Source organism: Salvelinus fontinalis, chromosome 10, assembly GCF_029448725.1.
Source record: "Salvelinus fontinalis isolate EN_2023a chromosome 10, ASM2944872v1, whole genome shotgun sequence".
Taxonomy (NCBI): domain Eukaryota; kingdom Metazoa; phylum Chordata; class Actinopteri; order Salmoniformes; family Salmonidae; genus Salvelinus; species Salvelinus fontinalis.
Window position 1 is genome coordinate 48,498,968 of NC_074674.1, and position 17,602 is coordinate 48,516,569.

The window sequence follows — 17,602 nt, forward strand, 5'->3', positions numbered from 1 at the left end:
TGTAATACTGTAGTGTAATACTGTAGTGTAATGTAATACTGTAGTGTAATACTGTAGTGTAATACTGTAGTGTAATACTGTAGTGTAATACTGTAGTGTAATACTGTACTGTAAAACTGTAGTGTAATACTGTAGTGTAATGTAATACTGTAGTGTAATACTGTAGTGTAATACTGTAGTGTAATACTGTACTGTAATACTGTAGTGTAATACTGTAGTGTAATACTGTAGTGTAATACTGTAGTGTAATAATGTAGTGTAATACTGTAGTGTAATACTGTACTGTAATACTGTAGTGTAATGTAATACTGTAGTGTAATACTGTAGTGTAATACTGTAGTGTAATACTGTAACGTAATACTGTAGTGTAATACTGTAGTGTAATGTAATACTGTAGTGTAATACTGTAGTGTAATACTGTAATGTAATACTGTAGTGTAATACTGTAGTGTAATGTAATACTGTAGTGTAATACTGTAGTGTAATAATGTAGTGTAATGTAATACTGTAATGTAATACTGTAGTGTAATACTGTAGTGTAATACTGTAGTGTAATACTGTAGTGTAATACTGTAGTGTAATGTAATACTGTAGTGTAATACTGTAATGTAATAGTGTAATGTAATACTGTAGTGTAATACTGTAGTGTAATGTAATACTGTAGTGTAATGTAATACTGTAATGTAATACTGTAATGTAATACTGTAGTGTAATGTAATACTGTAATGTAATACTGTAGTGTAATATTGTAGTGTAGTGTAATACTGTAATGTAATACTGTAATGTAATACTGTAATGTAATACTGTAATGTAATACTGTAGTGTAATACTGTAATGTAATACTGTAATGTAATACTGTAGTGTAATGTAATACTGTATTGTAATACTGTAGTGTAATACTGTAGTGTAATGTAATACTGTAGTGTAATGTAATACTGTATTGTAATACTGTAGTGTAATACTGTAGTGTAATGTAATACTGTAGTGTAATACTGTAGTGTAATGTAATACTGTAATGTAATACTGTAGTGTAATGTAATACTGTAATGTAATACTGTAGTGTAATGTAATACTGTATTGTAATACTGTAGTGTAATGTAACACTGTATTGTAATACTGTAGTGTAATACTGTAGTGTAATAATGTAGTGTAATACTGTAATGTAACACTGTAGTGTAATACTGTAGTGTAATACTGTAGTGTAATACTGTAATGTAATACTTTAGTGTACTACTGTAGTGTAATGTAATACTGTAGTGTAATTCTGTAATGTAATACTGTAATGTAATACTGTAGTGTAATACTGTAATGTAATACTGTAGTGTAATACTGTAGTGTAATAATGTAGTGTAACGTAATACTGTAGTGTAACATAAGGGCTGCATAGGGGATACATAGGGACAACATAGGGGATACATAGGGACAACATAAGGACTGCATAGGGACAACATAGGGCTACATAGGGGTGTGTAAGGGTACATAGGGATACATAGGGCTACATAGGGGTGTATAAGGGTGCATAGGGGATACATAGGGCTGCATAGGAAATGAATAGGGATACATAGAGGGTACATAGGGAAAAGATGGGGGTACATAGGGATACATAGGGATACATAGAGGGTACATAGGGAAAAGATGGGGGTACATAGGGATACCTTGAGGTTGAAGACAGCCGTCTTGAGGTTAGCGGAGGCCAGGGACCTCCTCAAGGCCAGGGCACCAGAATCTGGGTTCAGGTTGAAGTAGTCCAGATCATTGCCTGACAGGATCCTATACTTAACCAGCCCCAGGTCATCTATGTCTGCAATACAAAACAATACCCAATGAAACAATACAATCAAACTCTCCATATATCAATCAAATGTATTTTTATATAGACTTTTCATTCGTTGACAAAATGCTTTCCAGTTACCCAGCCTAGAGAGAAACCATGTCCTCTCCTGACCAGACCAGCACCCTATTCCCTGGATGTGATGTCTTCTGCTCCGTCCTCACCCCCCCCCCCCCCCCCCCCAGAATGCACACATCACATAGTTGAGAGGAGCACTGGGTCAAGCAGGCAGGTAGCCTAGTGGTTAGAATGGAGGGGCGGCAGGTAGCCTAGTGGTTAGAGTGGAGGGGAGGCAGGTAGACTAGTGGTTAGAGAGGAGGGGAGGCAGGTAGACTAGTGGTTAGAGTGGAGGGACGGCAGGTAGACTAGTGGTTAGAGTGGAGGGGTGGCAGGTAGTCTAGTGGTTAGAGTGGAGGGGAGGCAGGTAGTCCTAGTGGTTAGAGTGGAGGGGAGGCAGGTAGACTAGTGGTTAGAGAGGAGGGGAGGCAGGTAGCCTAGTGGTTAGAATGGAGGGGCGGCAGGTAGCCTAGTGGTTAGAGTGGAGGGGAGGCAGGTAGCCTAGTGGTTAGAGTGGAGGGGAGGCAGGTAGTCCTAGTGGTTAGAGTGGAGGGGCGGCAGGTAGACTAGTGGTTAGAGTGGAGGGGAGGCAGGTAGCCTAGTGGTTAGAGTGGAGGGGCGGCAGGTAGACTAGTGGTTAGAGTGGAGGGGAGGCAGGTAGACTAGTGGTTAGAGTGGAGGGGCGGCAGGTAGCCCAGTGGTTAGAGTGGAGGGGAGGCAGGTAGTCCTAGTGGTTAGAGTGGAGGGGTGGCAGGTAGTCTAGTGGTTAGAGTGGAGGGGAGGCAGGTAGTCCTAGTGGTTAGAGTGGAGGGGCGGCAGGTTGCCTAGTGGTTAGAGTGGAGGGGCGGCAGGTAGGCTAGTGGTTAGAGTGGAGGGGTGGCAGATAGCCTAGTGGTTAGATTGGAGGGGCGGCAGGTAGCCTAGTGGTTAGAGTGGAGGGGCGGCAGGTAGCCTAGTGGTTAGAGTGGAGGGGCGGCAGGTAGCCTAGTGGTTAGAGTGGAGGGGAGGCAGGTAGACTAGTGGTTAGAGTGGAGGGGAGGCAGGTAGCCCAGTGGTTAGAGTGGAGGGGCGGCAGGTAGCCTAGTGGTTAGAGTGGAGGGGCGGCAGGTAGCCTAGTGGTTAGAGTGGAGGGGCAGCAGGTAGCCTAGTGGTTAGAGTGGAGGGACGGCAGGTAGCCTAGTGGTTAGAGTGGTGGAGAGGCAGGTAGACTAGTGGTTAGAGTGGAGGGGAGGCAGGTAGCCTAGTGGTTAGAGTCGAGGGGCTGCAGGTAGCCTAGTGGTTAGAGTGGAGGGGCGGCAGGTAGTCCTAGTGGTTAGAGTGGAGGGGCGGCAGGTAGCCTAGTGGTTAGAGTGGAGGGGCGGCAGGTAGCCTAGTGGTTAGAGTGGAGGGGCAGCAGGTAGCCTAGTGGTTAGAGTGGAGGGACGGCAGGTAGCCTAGTGGTTAGAGTGGTGGAGAGGCAGGTAGCCTAGTGGTTAGAGTGGAGGGGCGGCAGGTAGCCTAGTGGTTAGAGTGGAGGGGTGGCAGGTAGCCTAGTGGTTAGAGTGGTGGAGAGGCAGGTAGCCTAGTGGTTAGAGTGGAGGGGCGGCAGGTAGCCTAGTGGTTAGAGTGGAGGGGCGGCAGGTAGCCTAGTGGTTAGAGTGGAGGGGCGGCAGGTAGCCTAGTGGTTAGAGTTTAGGGGCGGCAGGTAGCCTAGTGGTTAGAGTGGAGGGGTGGCAGGTAGACTAGTGGTTAGAGTGGAGGGGAGGCAGGTAGCCTAGTGGTTAGAGTGGAGGGGCGGCAGGTAGCCTAGTGGTTAGAGTGGAGGGGCGGCAGGTAGCCTAGTGGTTAGAGTGGAGGGGTGGCAGGTAGACTAGTGGTTAGAGTGGAGGGGAGGCAGGTAGCCTAGTGGTTAGAGTGGAGGGGCGGCAGGTAGCCTAGTGGTTAGAGTGGAGGGGAGGCAGGTAGCCTAGTGGTTAGAGTGGAGGGGCGGCAGGGAGCCTAGTGGTTAGAGTGGAGGGGCGGCAGGTAGCCTAGTGGTTAGAGTGGAGGGGCAGCAGGTAGCCTAGTGGTTAGAGTGGAGGGATGGCAGGTAGCCTAGTGGTTAGAGTGGAGGGGTGGCAGGTAGCCTAGTGGTTAGAGTGGAGGGGCAGCAGGTAGCCTAGTGGTTAGAGTGGAGGGACGGCAGGTAGCCTAGTGGTTAGAGTGGAGGGGCGGCAGGAAGCCTAGTGGTTAGAGTGTAGGGGTGGCAGGTAGCCTAGTGGTTAGATTGGAGGGGAGGCAGGTAGTCCTAGTGGTTAGAGTGGTGGGGCGGCAGGTTGCCTAGTGGTTAGAGTGGAGGGGCGGCAGGTAGACTAGTGGTTAGAGTGTATGGGAGGCAGTTAGCCTAGTTGTTAGAGTGGAGGGGAGGCAGGTAGCCTAGTGGTTAGAGTGGAGGGGCGGCAGGTAGCCTAGTGGTTAGAGTGGAGGGGCGGCAGGTAGACTAGTGGTTAGAGTGGAGGGGCGGCAGGTAGCCTAGTGGTTAGAGTGGAGGGGCGGCAGGTAGTCTAGTGGTTAGAGTGGAGGGGCGGCAGGTAGCCTAGTGGTTAGAGTGGAGGGTGGCAGGTAGCCTAATGGTTAGAGTGGAGGGACGGCAGTTAGCCTAGTGGTTAGAGTGGAGGGGAGGCAGGTAGACTAGTGGTTAGAGCGGAGGGACGGCAGGTAGCCTAGTGGTTAGAGTGGAGGGGCGGCAGGTAGCCTAGTGGTTAGAGCGGAGGGGCGGCAGGTAGCCTAATGGTTAGAGTGGAGGGGAGGCAGGTAGCCTAGTGGTTAGAGTGGAGGGTGGCAGGTAGCCTAATGGTTAGAGTGGAGGGGTGGCAAGTAGCCTAGTGGTTAGAGTGGAGGGGCGGCAGGTAGACTAGTGGTTAGAGTGTTGGACTAGTAACCGAAAGGTTTCTGGATCGAATCCCCCGAGCTGACAAGGTAAAACAATCTGTCGTTCTGCCCCTGAACAAGGCAGTTAACCCACTGTTCCTAGACCAGTTAACCCACTGTTCCTAGACCAGTTAACCCACTGTTCCTAGACCAGTTAACCCACTGTTCCTAGACCAGTTAACCCACTGTTCCTAGACCAGTTAACTCACTGTTCCTAGACCAGTTAACCCACTGTTCCTAGACCAGTTAACCCACTGTTCTTAGACCAGTTAACCCACTGTTCCTAGACCAGTTAACCCACTGTTCCTAGGCCGTAATTGTAAATAAGAATTTGTTGTTAACTGACTTGCCTAGTTAAATAAAAGTTAGCCAGAGCCTCATGATAGCCAGTTTCATCATAGGGCTTGATGGTTTTTGCGGCTGCACTTGAAGAAACGTTCAAAGTTCTTGAAATGATCCTGATTGACTGACCTTCCTGTCTTAAAGTAATGATGGACTGTCGTTTCTCTTTTCTTATTTGAGCTGTTCTTGCCATAATATGGACTTGGTCTTTTACCAAATCGGGCTATCTTCTGTATACCACCCCTACGTTGTCACAACACAACTGTTTGGCTCAAATACATGAAGAAGGAAAGCAATTCTACAAAATAACTTTTAACAAGGCACAACGGTTAATTGAAATGCATTCCAGGTGACCACCTCATGAAGCTGGTTGAGAGAATGCCAAGAGTGTGCAAAGCTGTCAAGGCAAAGATTGGCTATTTGGAGAATCTAAAATCTAAACAATTTTTTTGGTTACTACATGATTCCATATGTGTTATTTCATAGTTTCAATGTCTTCATTATTATTATACAATGTAGACAATAGTAAAAAAAAAAAAAAAAACCTTGAATGAGTAGGTGTGTCCAAACTTTTGACTGGTAATGTATATATATATATATATATATATATATATATATATATATATATATATATATATATATATATATATATATATATATATATATATATATATATATATATATATATATATATATATATATATATATATACACTACCAGTCAGACCATGAAAAACACGATTCTCTGGTCTGATGAAACCAAGATTGAAGTCTTTGTCCTGAATGCCAAGCATCACGTCTGGAGGAAACCAGGCTCCGCTCATCACCAGGCTAATACCATATATATATATATATATATATATATTACCAGTCAAAAGTTTGGACACACCTACTCATTCAAGGTTTTTTTCATTATTTTTACTAGATTGGAAGGGGTCTGAATCGAATCTTTCCACATTTTGTTACGTTACAACCTTATTCTAAAAATAGATTTAATTGATTTTTCCCCTCATCAATCTACACACAATACCCCATAATGACAAAGCAAAAAACTGGTTTTTAGAAATTGTTGCCAATTTATTTAAAAAATAAAACTGAAATATTACATTTACATAAGTATTCAGACCCTTTACTCAGTACTTTGTTGATGCTCCATTAGCAGCGATTACAGCCTTGAGTCTTCTTGGGTATGACGCTACAAACTTGGCATACCTGTATTTGGGGAGTTTCTCCCATTCTTCTCTGCAGATCCTCTCAAACTCTGTCAGGTTGGATGGGGAGCGTCGCTGCACAGCTATTATCAGGTCCCTCCAGAGATGTTCGATCAGGTTCAAGTCCGGGCTCTGGCTGAGCCACTCAAGGACATTCAGAGACTTGTCCCGAAGCCACTCCTGCGTTGTCTTGGCTGTGTGCTTAGGGTTGTTGTCCTGTTGGAAGGTGAACCTTTACCTCAGTCTGAGGTCCTGAGCGCTCTGGAGCAGGTTTTCATCAAGGATCTCTCTGTACTTTGCTCTGTTCATCTTTACCTCGATCCTGACTAGTCTCCCAGTCCCTGCTGCTGAAAAACATCCCCATAATATGATGCTGCCACCACCATGCTTCACCGTAGGGATGCTGCCACCACCATGCTTCACCGTAGGGATGCTGCCACCACCATGCGTCATCGTAGGGATGCTGCCACCACCATGCTTCACTGTAGGGATGCTGCCACCACCATGCTTCATCGTAGGGATGCTGCCACCACCATGCTTCACCGTAGGGATGCTGCCACCACCATGCTTCACCGTAGGGATGCTGCCACCACCATGCTTCACTGTAGGGATGCTGCCACCACCATGCTTCATCGTAGGGATGCTGCCACCAACATGCTTCACCTTAGGGATGCTGCCACCACCATGCTTCACCGTAGGGATGCTGCCACCAACATGCTTCACCTTAGGGATGCTGCCACCAACATGCTTCACCTTAGGGATGGTATTGGCCTGGTGATGAGCGGAGCCTGGTTTCCAGTTTTCTAATATATTTAATTAATTTTAGAATAAGGCTGTAACGTAACAAAATGTGGAGAAAGTCAATGGGTCTGAATACTTTTCCAATGCTCTGTTTATACAAATTATCCAATAGATTATGATCAAGTGCTGGTAAAACCCTACTATTTATACTATTATACTAAACCCCTATTTGAATTCGCTCCATAGGTTGGTTGTGCTGCGATCCAAGTGGGAGATGGGAAATTACGAACTCGCGAAGAGGAAGAACTTTGCAGCTGTTTCTGATTAATAATAATGAACTAATTAATAAACAATGCCATGCTGGTGGGTGGTAACGTTCAAATAAAACCCTGAAACAAAACGTAGACCGGAAAAGAATTTGAACGTCATCTCATAGGAAAATGTATTTTACACAGACTGGCACGAAGCTGGACAATCGGATTTGTTCAAGGCAGAATATATCATACTTTGACTGAAATGATGACCTATTGACGTTAATCGTTGTACAACGTCATGGGGAAGTTCTGGCCATCATTTTTCAGGTCCAAAAAGTGGATTTCCGCTGTTGTGGGGAGTCCCTAACTAGTTAGTTTTGGTTTTCATCCAATTGGTGACAGATTTTCATGGGAACATTCTAAAATATGAGCATTTCCCACCAGTGTTTCCACCAAACTGACTTGTTTCCCACCAGTGTTTCCACCAAACTAACTTGTTTCCTACCAGTGTTTCCACCAAACTAACTTGTTTCCTACCAGTGTTTCCACCAAACTAACTTGTTTCCTACCAGTGTTTCCACCAAACTAACTTGTTTCCCACCAGTGTTTCCACCAAACTGACTTGTTTCCCACCAGTGTTTCCACCAAACTAACTTGTTTCCTACCAGTGTTTCCACCAAACTAACTTGTTTCCCAACAAACTAACTTGTTTCCCATCAGTGTTTCAACCAAACTGACTTGTTTCCCACCAGTGTTTCCACCAAACTAACTTGTTTCCCAACACTGTTTCCACCAAACTGACTTGTTTCCCACCAGTGTTTCCACCAAACTAACTTGTTTCCTACCAGTGTTTCCACCAAACTAACTTGTTTCCCACCAAACTGACTTGTTTCCCACCAGTGTTTCCACCAAACTGACTTGTTTCCCACCAGTGTTTCCACCAAACTAACTTGTTTCCCAACAAACTAACTTGTTTCCCACCAGTGTTTCCACCAAACTGACTTGTTTCCCACCAGTGTTTCCACCAAACTAACTTGTTTCCCAACACTGTTTCCACCAAACTGACTTGTTTCCCACCAGTGGTGTGTTTCCACCAAACTGACTTGTTTCCCACCAGTGTTTCCACCAAACTAACTTGTTTCCCAACAAACTAACTTGTTTCCCACCAGCATTTCCACCAAACTAACTTGTTTCCCACCAGCGTTACCACCAAACTGACTTGTTTCCCACCAGTGTTTCCACCAAACTGACTTGTTTCCCACCAGCGTTTCCACCAAACTGACTTGTTTCCCACCAGCGTTACCACCAAACTGACTTGTTTCCCACCAGCGTTTCCACCAAACTGATTTGTTTCCCACCAGCGTTTCCATCAAACGTACTTGTTTCCCACCAGCGTTTCCACCAAACTGACTTGTTTCCCACCAGTGTTTCCACCAAACTAACTTGTTTCCCACCAGTGTTTCCACCAAACTAACTTGTTTCCCACCAGCATTTCCACCAAACTAACTTGTTTCCCACCAGTGTTTCCACCAAACTGACTTGTTTCCCACCAGTGCTTGCACCAAACTGACTTGTTTCCCACTAGCGTTTCCACCACACTACTTGTTTCCCACCTGTGTTTCCACCAAACTGACTTGTTTCCCACCAGTGTTTCCACCAAACTAACTTGTTTCCCACCAGTGTTTCCAACAAACTAACTTGTTTCCCACCAGTGTTTCCACCAAACTAACTTGTTTCCCACCAGTGTTTCAACCAAACTAACTTGTTTCCAACAAACTAACTTGTTTCCCACCAAACTGACTTGTTTCCCACCAGTGTTTCCACCAAACTGACTTGTTTCCCACCAGCGCTTGCACCAAACTAACTTGTTTCCCACCAGTGTTTCCACCAAACTGACTTGTTTCCCACCAGTGCTTGCACCAAACTAACTTGTTTCCCACCAGTGTTTCCACAAAACTGACTTGTTTCCCACTAGCGTTTCCACCAAACTGACTTGTTTCCCACTAGCGTTTCCACCACACTAACTTGTTTCCCACCAGTGTTTCCACCAAACTGACTTGTTTCCCACCAGTGTTTCCACCAAACTAACTTGTTTCCCACCAGTGTTTCCAACAAACTAACTTGTTTCCCACCAGTGTTTCCACCAAACTAACTTGTTTCCCACCAGTGTTTCAACCAAACTAACTTGTTTCCAGCAAACTAACTTGTTTCCCACCAAACTGACTTGTTTCCCACCAGTGTTTCCACCAGACTAACTTGTTTCCCACCAGTGTTTCCACCAAACTAACTTGTTTCCCACCAGTGTTTCAACCAAACTAACTTGTTTCCACCAAACTAACTTGTTTCCCACCAAACTGACTTGTTTCCCACCAAACTGACTTGTTTCCCACCAAACTGACTTGTTTCCCACCAGTGTTTCCACCAAACTAACTTGTTTCCCACCAGTGTTTCCACCAAACTAACTTGTTTCTCACCAGTGTTTCCACCAAACTAACTTGTTTCCCACCAGTGTCTCCACCAAACTAACTTGTTGTTGGCTAAAATGACGTAGCGCACATAAAATGTACTTTTTCGTTTCAGTTTTCATGTACCAAATAAAAATCTAAAGGTCAATGTGTTTCCATCACATGTTCCACTCTACTGATGGTTTCGCTACAAATCTGTTACGTTATAATATACCCTCTCTGATCTTGGCACGTGCCCTCTCTAGCCAACAGCTCACAGATACAGTGGGGCTAGTCTACAGGAGGACATTATTATGGATAAGAGACCGATTCTTTTTATTTGTCAAACGTCAGTCAAGCATCGATCATCATTTAACCAGAATAAGACCCTCAATATTTATTGGAAAGGAGCATCACCGTGACCTTTCACCCCCCTGTGAAGTGCATCATCATTTATTTAATCTGTAACCTAATAAACTGCACGGTTTCCCCGAGTCATACGAGACGACCACACAACATATCGTGTGATTCCAAAGTTTTCTTATGATATGATAGTTTTTATATCAATAATTGCGCAAAATGGCATTTCCTCCACCATTTCTCGCATAATACATTTTACTGATACAAAAAGATCCCACCATGTCGAACGTGGTTATTGACAATGATTAATCAAGTACAACGGGAGGAGTGAAACCCACAGACACTCATTCCTCGAGGACTGGAGTTTGAAACATGATTTAGCCTCTGGGTTACCTACCCACAGCTGACATGGTGACGATATTCTGGCCTACAGGGAAGTCCCGTCCGATCATCCCTCGGCAGCCAACCCTCTCAAACAAAGGTCTGTTGTCATTTACGTTGATGAGGCGCACTGTCACGTTGACCTCGTTCTCCCGCCGGTACGGAGAACCCCAGTCTGAGGCCCGGACGGAGAACATGTAGAGATCAGATGACGTCTCGTAGTCCAGCTCTCTAGCGGTCCTCAGCTGAGAGAAGATGAGAGGAGAGGAAACGAGGGGAGATGAGAAGAGGAGAGGAGAGGAGGTGAGAAGAGGAATGGAGGGGAGGGGAGAAGAAGACAGGAGAGGACAGGAGAGGACAGGAGAGGACAGGAGAGGAGAGGAGAGGAGAGGAGAGGAGAGGAGAGGAGAGGAGAGGAGAAAAGAAGATGACAGGACAGGAGGAAAAGTGATAAGATGAAATAAGATATGTTTGTCAATACTTTGCAGCATGTACTGTATACACACACAGCGAGGAACAACAACCCCCAACAGGCAACACTAAAGATACCTCTCCTGAGTCCTGATCAATGGTGAAGGGTAGCGCCTGAAGTCCAGCAATGCTGTGGGTGATACACCCGTTCTCCCCTTTGTCATCGTCCACCGCCGACACCACCGAGATCACCGTACCGACCGGCACGGCCTCTTCGATTGACACGTCGTACGCCGGCCTGGTGAACGTGGGCGTGTTGTCGTTAGCGTCCTCTACGGTGACCTGAGTTAAAGATGAGATGAGAAATGAACAGAAGATCAGATTTGTTTGTCAACACAGACACAATCAACAAAGACGACAACAACAACGTATTACAAATCAGATCAGACACTTTAAAATCACCTGGACCCTGGTTCTGAGTTTACTGCCCTGCTCCAACACCTCCAGCTCCACCACGTCCTGCGATAGGCTGGTCAGAGGGGTTGTCGTAGTGATGACCCCGGTCAGAGGGTTGATGAGGAAGTACGGTGAGGCAGAGAACGGGCTGAAGCTGTAGTTGACGTTGGGAGGTTCTGGAGCGATCCGTACTTCCACTACGATGGTGCCAGGCGGCGCTATCTCACTCAGTCTCACCCGGTACAGCTGTTTATCAAACCTCACCTGGAAAATCAAGTTAAAATGTGTGGTAATTTTCTTGCTTTAATACCAAAGTGAACATTTTTCGAGCTTATCTACTGGTATAAAATAGGAGCATCTTGGAATTAAAATGGCTTTGTTGTTATTATATTGTTATGGTAATGTTATGGTGTTGTTATAGTGTTGTTATAGTATTGTTATGGTGTTGTTATGTATTGTTATTGTGTTATGGTGTTGTTATGGTGTTGTTATGGTGTTGTCATGGTGTTGTTATGGTGTTGTTATGGTGTTGTTATGGTGTTGTTATGGTATTGTTATGGTATTGTTATGGTATTGTTATGGTGTTGTTATGGTGTTGTTATGGTGTTGTTTTGGTGTTGTTATGGTATTGTTATGGTGTTGTTATGGTATTGTTATGGTGTTGTCATGGTGTTGTTATGGTATTTTTATGGTGTTGTTATGGTGTTGTTATGTATTGTTATTGTGTTGTTATGGTATCGTTATGGTGTTGTTATGGTGTTATGGTGTTGTTATGGTGTTATGATATTGTTATGATATTGTTATGGTGTTGTTATGGTATTGTTATTGTGTTATGGTGTTGTCATGGTATTGTTATGGTGTTGTCATGGTATTGTTATGGTGTTGTTATAGTATTGTTATGGTGTTGTTATGGTGTTGTTAAGGTGTTGTTATGGTATTGTTATTGTGTTATGGTATTGTTATGGTGTTGTTATGGTGTTGTTATGGTGTTGTTATGGTGTTGTTATGGTGTTGTTATGGTATTGTTATGGTGTTGTTATGGTATTGTTATGGTGTTGTTATGGTATTGTTATGGTGTTGTTATGGTGTTGTTTTGGTGTTGTTATGGTATTGTTATGGTGTTGTTATGGTATTGTTATGGTGTTGTCATGGTGTTGTTATGGTGTTGTTATGGTATTTTTATGGTGTTGTTATGGTGTTGTTATGGTGTTGTTATGGTGTTGTTATGGTATTGTTATGGTGTTGTTATAGTATTGTTATTGTGTTATGGTGTTGTTGTGGTATTGTTATGGTGTTGTCATGGTATTGTTATGGTGTTGTTATAGTATTGTTATGGTGTTGTTATGGTGTTGTTAAGGTGTTGTTATGGTATTGTTATTGTGTTATGGTGTTGTTATGGTGTTGTCATGGTATTGTTATGGTGTTGTTATAGTATTGTTATGGTGATGTTATGGTATTGTTATTGTGTTATGGTGTTGTTATGGTGTTGTTATGGTGTTGTTATGGTGGTGTCATGGTATTGTTATGGTATTGTTATAGTGTTGTTATGGTATTGTTATGGTGTTGTTATAGTATTGTTATGGTGATGTTATGGTGTTGTTAAGGTGTTGTTATGGTATTGTTATGGTGTTGTTATGGTGTTGTTATGGTGTTGTTATAGTGTTGTTATGGTATTGTTATGGTGATGTTATGGTGTTGTTATGGTGTTGTTATGGTATTGTTATGGTGTTGTTATTATATTGTTATGGTATTGTTATTGTGTTATGGTGTTGTTATGGTGTTATGATATTGTTATGATATTGTTATGGTGTTGTTATGGTATTGTTATTGTGTTATGGTGTTGTTATGGTGTTGTCATGGTATTGTTATGGTGTTGTTATAGTATTGTTATGGTGTTGTTATGGTGTTGTTAAGGTGTTGTTATGGTATTGTTATTGTGTTATGGTGTTGTTATGGTGTTGTCATGGTATTGTTATGGTGTTGTTATAGTATTGTTATGGTGTTGTTATGGTATTGTTATTGTGTTATGGTGTTGTTATGGTGTTGTTATGGTGTTGTTATGGTGGTGTCATGGTATTGTTATGGTATTGTTATAGTGTTGTTATGGTATTGTTATGGTGTTGTTATAGTATTGTTATGGTGATGTTATGGTGTTGTTAAGGTGTTGTTATGGTATTGTTATGGTGTTGTTATAGTGTTGTTATAGTGTTGTTATGGTATTGTTATGGTGATGTTATGGTGTTGTTATGGTGTTGTTATGGTATTGTTATGGTGTTGTTATGGTGTTGTTATGGTATTGTTATGGTGTTGTTATGGTGTTGTTGTGGTGTTGTTATGGTGTTGTTATGGTGTTGTTATGGTATTGTTATGGTGTTGTTGTGGTGTTGTTATGGTGTTGTTATGGTATTGTTATGGTATTGTTGTGGTGTTGTTATGGTGTTGTTATGGTGTTGTTATGGTATTGTTATGGTATTGTTATGGTGTTGTTATAGTGTTGTTTTGGTGTTGTTTTGGTGTTGTGATATTGTTATGGTGTTGTTATGGTGTTGTTATGGTATTGTTATGGTGTTGTTATGGTGTTGTTATGGTATTGTTATGGTGTTGTCATGGTGTTGTTATGGTGTTGTCATGGTGTTGTTATGGTGTTATGGTGTTGTTATGGTATTGTTATGGTGTTGTGATATTATTATGGTGTTGTTATGGTGTTGTTATAGTGTTGTTATGGTGTTGGTATGGTGTTGTTATGGTGTTGTTATGGTGTTGTTATGGTGTTGTTATGGTGTTGTTATGGTGTTGTTATGGTGTTGTTGTGGTGTTGTTATGGTGTTGTTATGGTGTTGTTATGGTGTTGTTATGGTGTTGTTATTGTGTTGTTATGGTGTTGTTGTGGTATTGTTATGGTGTTGTTATGGTGTTTGTTGTGGTGTTGTTTTGGTGTTGTTATGGTATTGTTATGGTGTTGTTATAGTGTTGTTATGGTGTTGTTATGGTGTTGTTATGGTATTGTTATGGTGTTGTTATGGTGTTGTTATAGTGTTGTTATGGTGTTGTTATGGTGTTGTCATGGTATTGTTATTGTGTTGTTATAGTGTTGTTATGGTGTTGTCATGGTATTGTTATGGTGTTGTTATAGTGTTGTTATAGTGTTGTTATGGTGTTGTTATGGTGTTGTCATGGTATTGTTATTGTGTTGTTATAGTGTTGTTATGGTGTTGTTATGGTGTTGTTATGGTATTGTTATGGTATTGTTATGGTGTTGTTATGGTGTTGTTATAGTGTTGTTATGGTGTTGTTATGGTGTTGTTATGGTGTTGTCATGGTATTGTTATTGTGTTGTTATAGTGTTGTTATGGTGTTGTCATGGTGTTGTTATGGTGTTGTTATAGTGTTGTTATGGTGTTGTTATGGTGTTGTTATGGTGGTGTCATGGTATTGTTATTGTGTTGTTATAGTGTTGTTATGGTGTTGTCATGGTATTGTTATGGTGTTGTTATAGTGTTGTTATAGTGTTGTTATGGTGTTGTTATGGTGTTGTCATGGTATTGTTATTGTGTTGTTATAGTGTTGTTATGGTATTGTTATGGTATTGTTATGGTATTGTTATGGTATTGTTATGCTGTTGTTATGGTGTTGTTATGGTGTTGTTATGGTATTGTTATGGTGTTGTTATGGTATTGTTATGATATTGTTATGGTGTTGTTATGGTGTTGTTATGGTATTGTTATGCTGTTGTTATGGTGTTGTCATGGTATTGTTATGGTGTTGTTATGGTGTTGTTATGGTGTTGTCATGGTATTGTTATGGTGTTGTTATGGTATTGTTATGATATTGTTATGGTGTTGTCATGGTGTTGTTATGGTGTTGTGATATTGTTATGGTGTTGTTATGGTGTTGTTATGTGATGTTATGGTGTTGTTATGTGATGTTATGGTATTGTTATGGTGTTGTTATGGTGTTGTCATGGTATTGTTATGGTGTTGTCATGGTGTTGTTATGGTGTTGTTATGGTGTTGTTATAGTGTTGTTATGTGATGTTATGGTATTGTTATGGTGTTGTTATGGTGTTGTCATGGTATTGTTATGGTGTTGTCATGGTGTTGTTATGGTGTTGTTATGGTGTTGTTATAGTGTTGTTATGGTGTTGTTATGGTGTTGTTATGGTGTTGTGATATTGTTATGGTGTTGTTATGGTGTTGTTATGGTGTTGTTATGGTGTTGTTATGGTGTTGTTATGGTGTTGTTATGGTGTTGTTATGGTGTTGTTATGGTGTTGTGATATTGTTATGGTGTTGTTATGGTGTTGTTATGGTGTTGTTATGGTGTTGTTATGGTGTTGTTATGGTGTTGTGATATTGTTATGGTGTTGTTATGGTGTTGTTATGGTGTTGTTATGGTGTTGTTATGGTGTTGTGATATTGTTATGGTGTTGTTATGGTGTTGTTATGGTGTTGTTATGGTGTTGTGATATTGTTATGGTGTTGTTATGATGTTGTTCACTAGAACAAAAACTTCAAAACTCAGACAATTTTATGGGAGAAACAAAAATACATGACACTGAACAGCAGAGAAAGGGAAAAAGCTACAACAATGAAAATGAAATTGAATGAAGACACGACTGGCAAATGACTCACCTGGAGAGCCTGAGGTTTTCTAACTAACACCTGGACCACCTGAGTGTTGGAGAACAGAGGAGGGGTTCCTCTGTCTTTAGCCTGGAGGGTCAGGTTACAACCGTATGGAAACTTCTTCCAGTCCACGGGCTCTGACGTCTTCACCTAGAGATGGGAGCAGAAGAGGAGATTAGAAGAGATAAAAGAAGGGGAGGAAATGATAGGCGAGGAGAGGAGGAGAGAAGAGGAGAGAAGAGGAGAGAAGAGGAGAGGAGAGAAGAGGAGAGGAGAGGTGGGAAGAGAAGAGGTGAGGAGAGGAGAGGGGAGGAGAGGTGGGAAGGGAAAGGGAAGAGGAGAGAAGAGGAGAGGAGAGGAGAGGAGAGGAGGAGAGAAGAGAAGAGAAGAGAAGAGAAGATGAGATGAGAGGAGATAAGAGGAGAGGAGAGGAGAGGAGAGGAGAGGAGATAAGAGGAGAGGAGAGGAGAGGAGAGGAGAGGAGAGGAGAGGGGAGGGGAGAGGAGAGGAGAGGAGAGGAGAGGAGAGGAGAGGAGAGGAGAGGGGAGAGGAGAGGAGAGGAGAGGAGAGGAGAGGAGAGGAGAGGAGAGGAGAGGAGAGGAGAGGAGAGGAGATGAGTGTACTACCTTGTACTCGTTCCCGACCGGCGAGCGGTCCACCTTAAACTGTTCCAGTGGGTCCCCCTCGACGATGGAGACCCACTCGATGTCCCCGCACACCCCCTCATCCTGGTCCTCCACCGTGACCACAGCAAACACAGGGTCTTGGTCCAACCACGATGGCACCAGGGCCACCATAGACAGCACCGGAGAAAACTCATTCACCCGTTCAACCGTCAGGACCACCTGGATCGGTTGATTTATTGATTGATTGATAAAACGATCAAACAGTTAAAGACAAATGTCAAAGTACAAAGAAATCCGAGAGGATGAAACATTAAGGAAAATAGAATATAACTTTATTGTCACTTGAGTAGAATGGACAATGAGTCTTATGTCTTTCCTAACACCTCCAGATACACACACACACACACACACACACACACACACACACACACACACACACACACACACACACACACACACACACACACACACACACACACACACACACACACACACACACACACACACACACACACACACACACACACACACACACACACACACACACACACACACACACACACACACACAGCAGCAGTGCCCCTGGATAGAGATCAATTTTTGTGTTTGCCCGACCCGGGATTTGAACTAGCAACCTTCAGGCGGCTGGTTCGCTTCTCTAACCTTCTAGTCCTTGGTCGGAACAAAACAGGAAATAGAGATACCTTAGCGGTGCTGCTGATCCCGTTGGTCCCGTAGAGCTTTATCCCTCGGTCCACCGCTCGGACCTCCAGCTCCATCCGCTGCCCCGTTATTGGCTGGCCAGTCAGGGTCACGACCCCGCTGGTGGGGTGCACCGAGAACAGCTCCACACGTTCCCTGGAGACAAATCAAACTTTATTCTATAAAGAGACAAATCAAACTTTATTCTATAAAGAGACAAATCAAACTTTATTCTATAAAGAGACAAATCAAACTTTATTCTATAAAGAGACA

The 17,602-nt window shown here is 43.0% G+C and overlaps 1 protein-coding gene across 1 annotated transcript in view; it reads right to left on the reverse strand.

Annotated features, from left to right (window-relative positions):
* LOC129863322 (protocadherin Fat 3-like) overlaps positions 1-17,602 on the reverse strand; it is a 93,315-nt gene that overhangs the window by 37,984 nt on the left and 37,729 nt on the right. The window contains exons 6-12 of the mRNA XM_055935213.1: positions 17,332-17,485; positions 16,628-16,846; positions 16,008-16,151; positions 11,383-11,640; positions 11,059-11,262; positions 10,526-10,754; positions 1,656-1,801 (exon numbers count right to left, since the gene is read on the reverse strand). Coding sequence (XP_055791188.1) covers positions 1,656-1,801; positions 10,526-10,754; positions 11,059-11,262; positions 11,383-11,640; positions 16,008-16,151; positions 16,628-16,846; positions 17,332-17,485 — 1,354 coding nt within the window. The remainder of the gene's footprint in view (positions 1-1,655; positions 1,802-10,525; positions 10,755-11,058; positions 11,263-11,382; positions 11,641-16,007; positions 16,152-16,627; positions 16,847-17,331; positions 17,486-17,602) is intronic.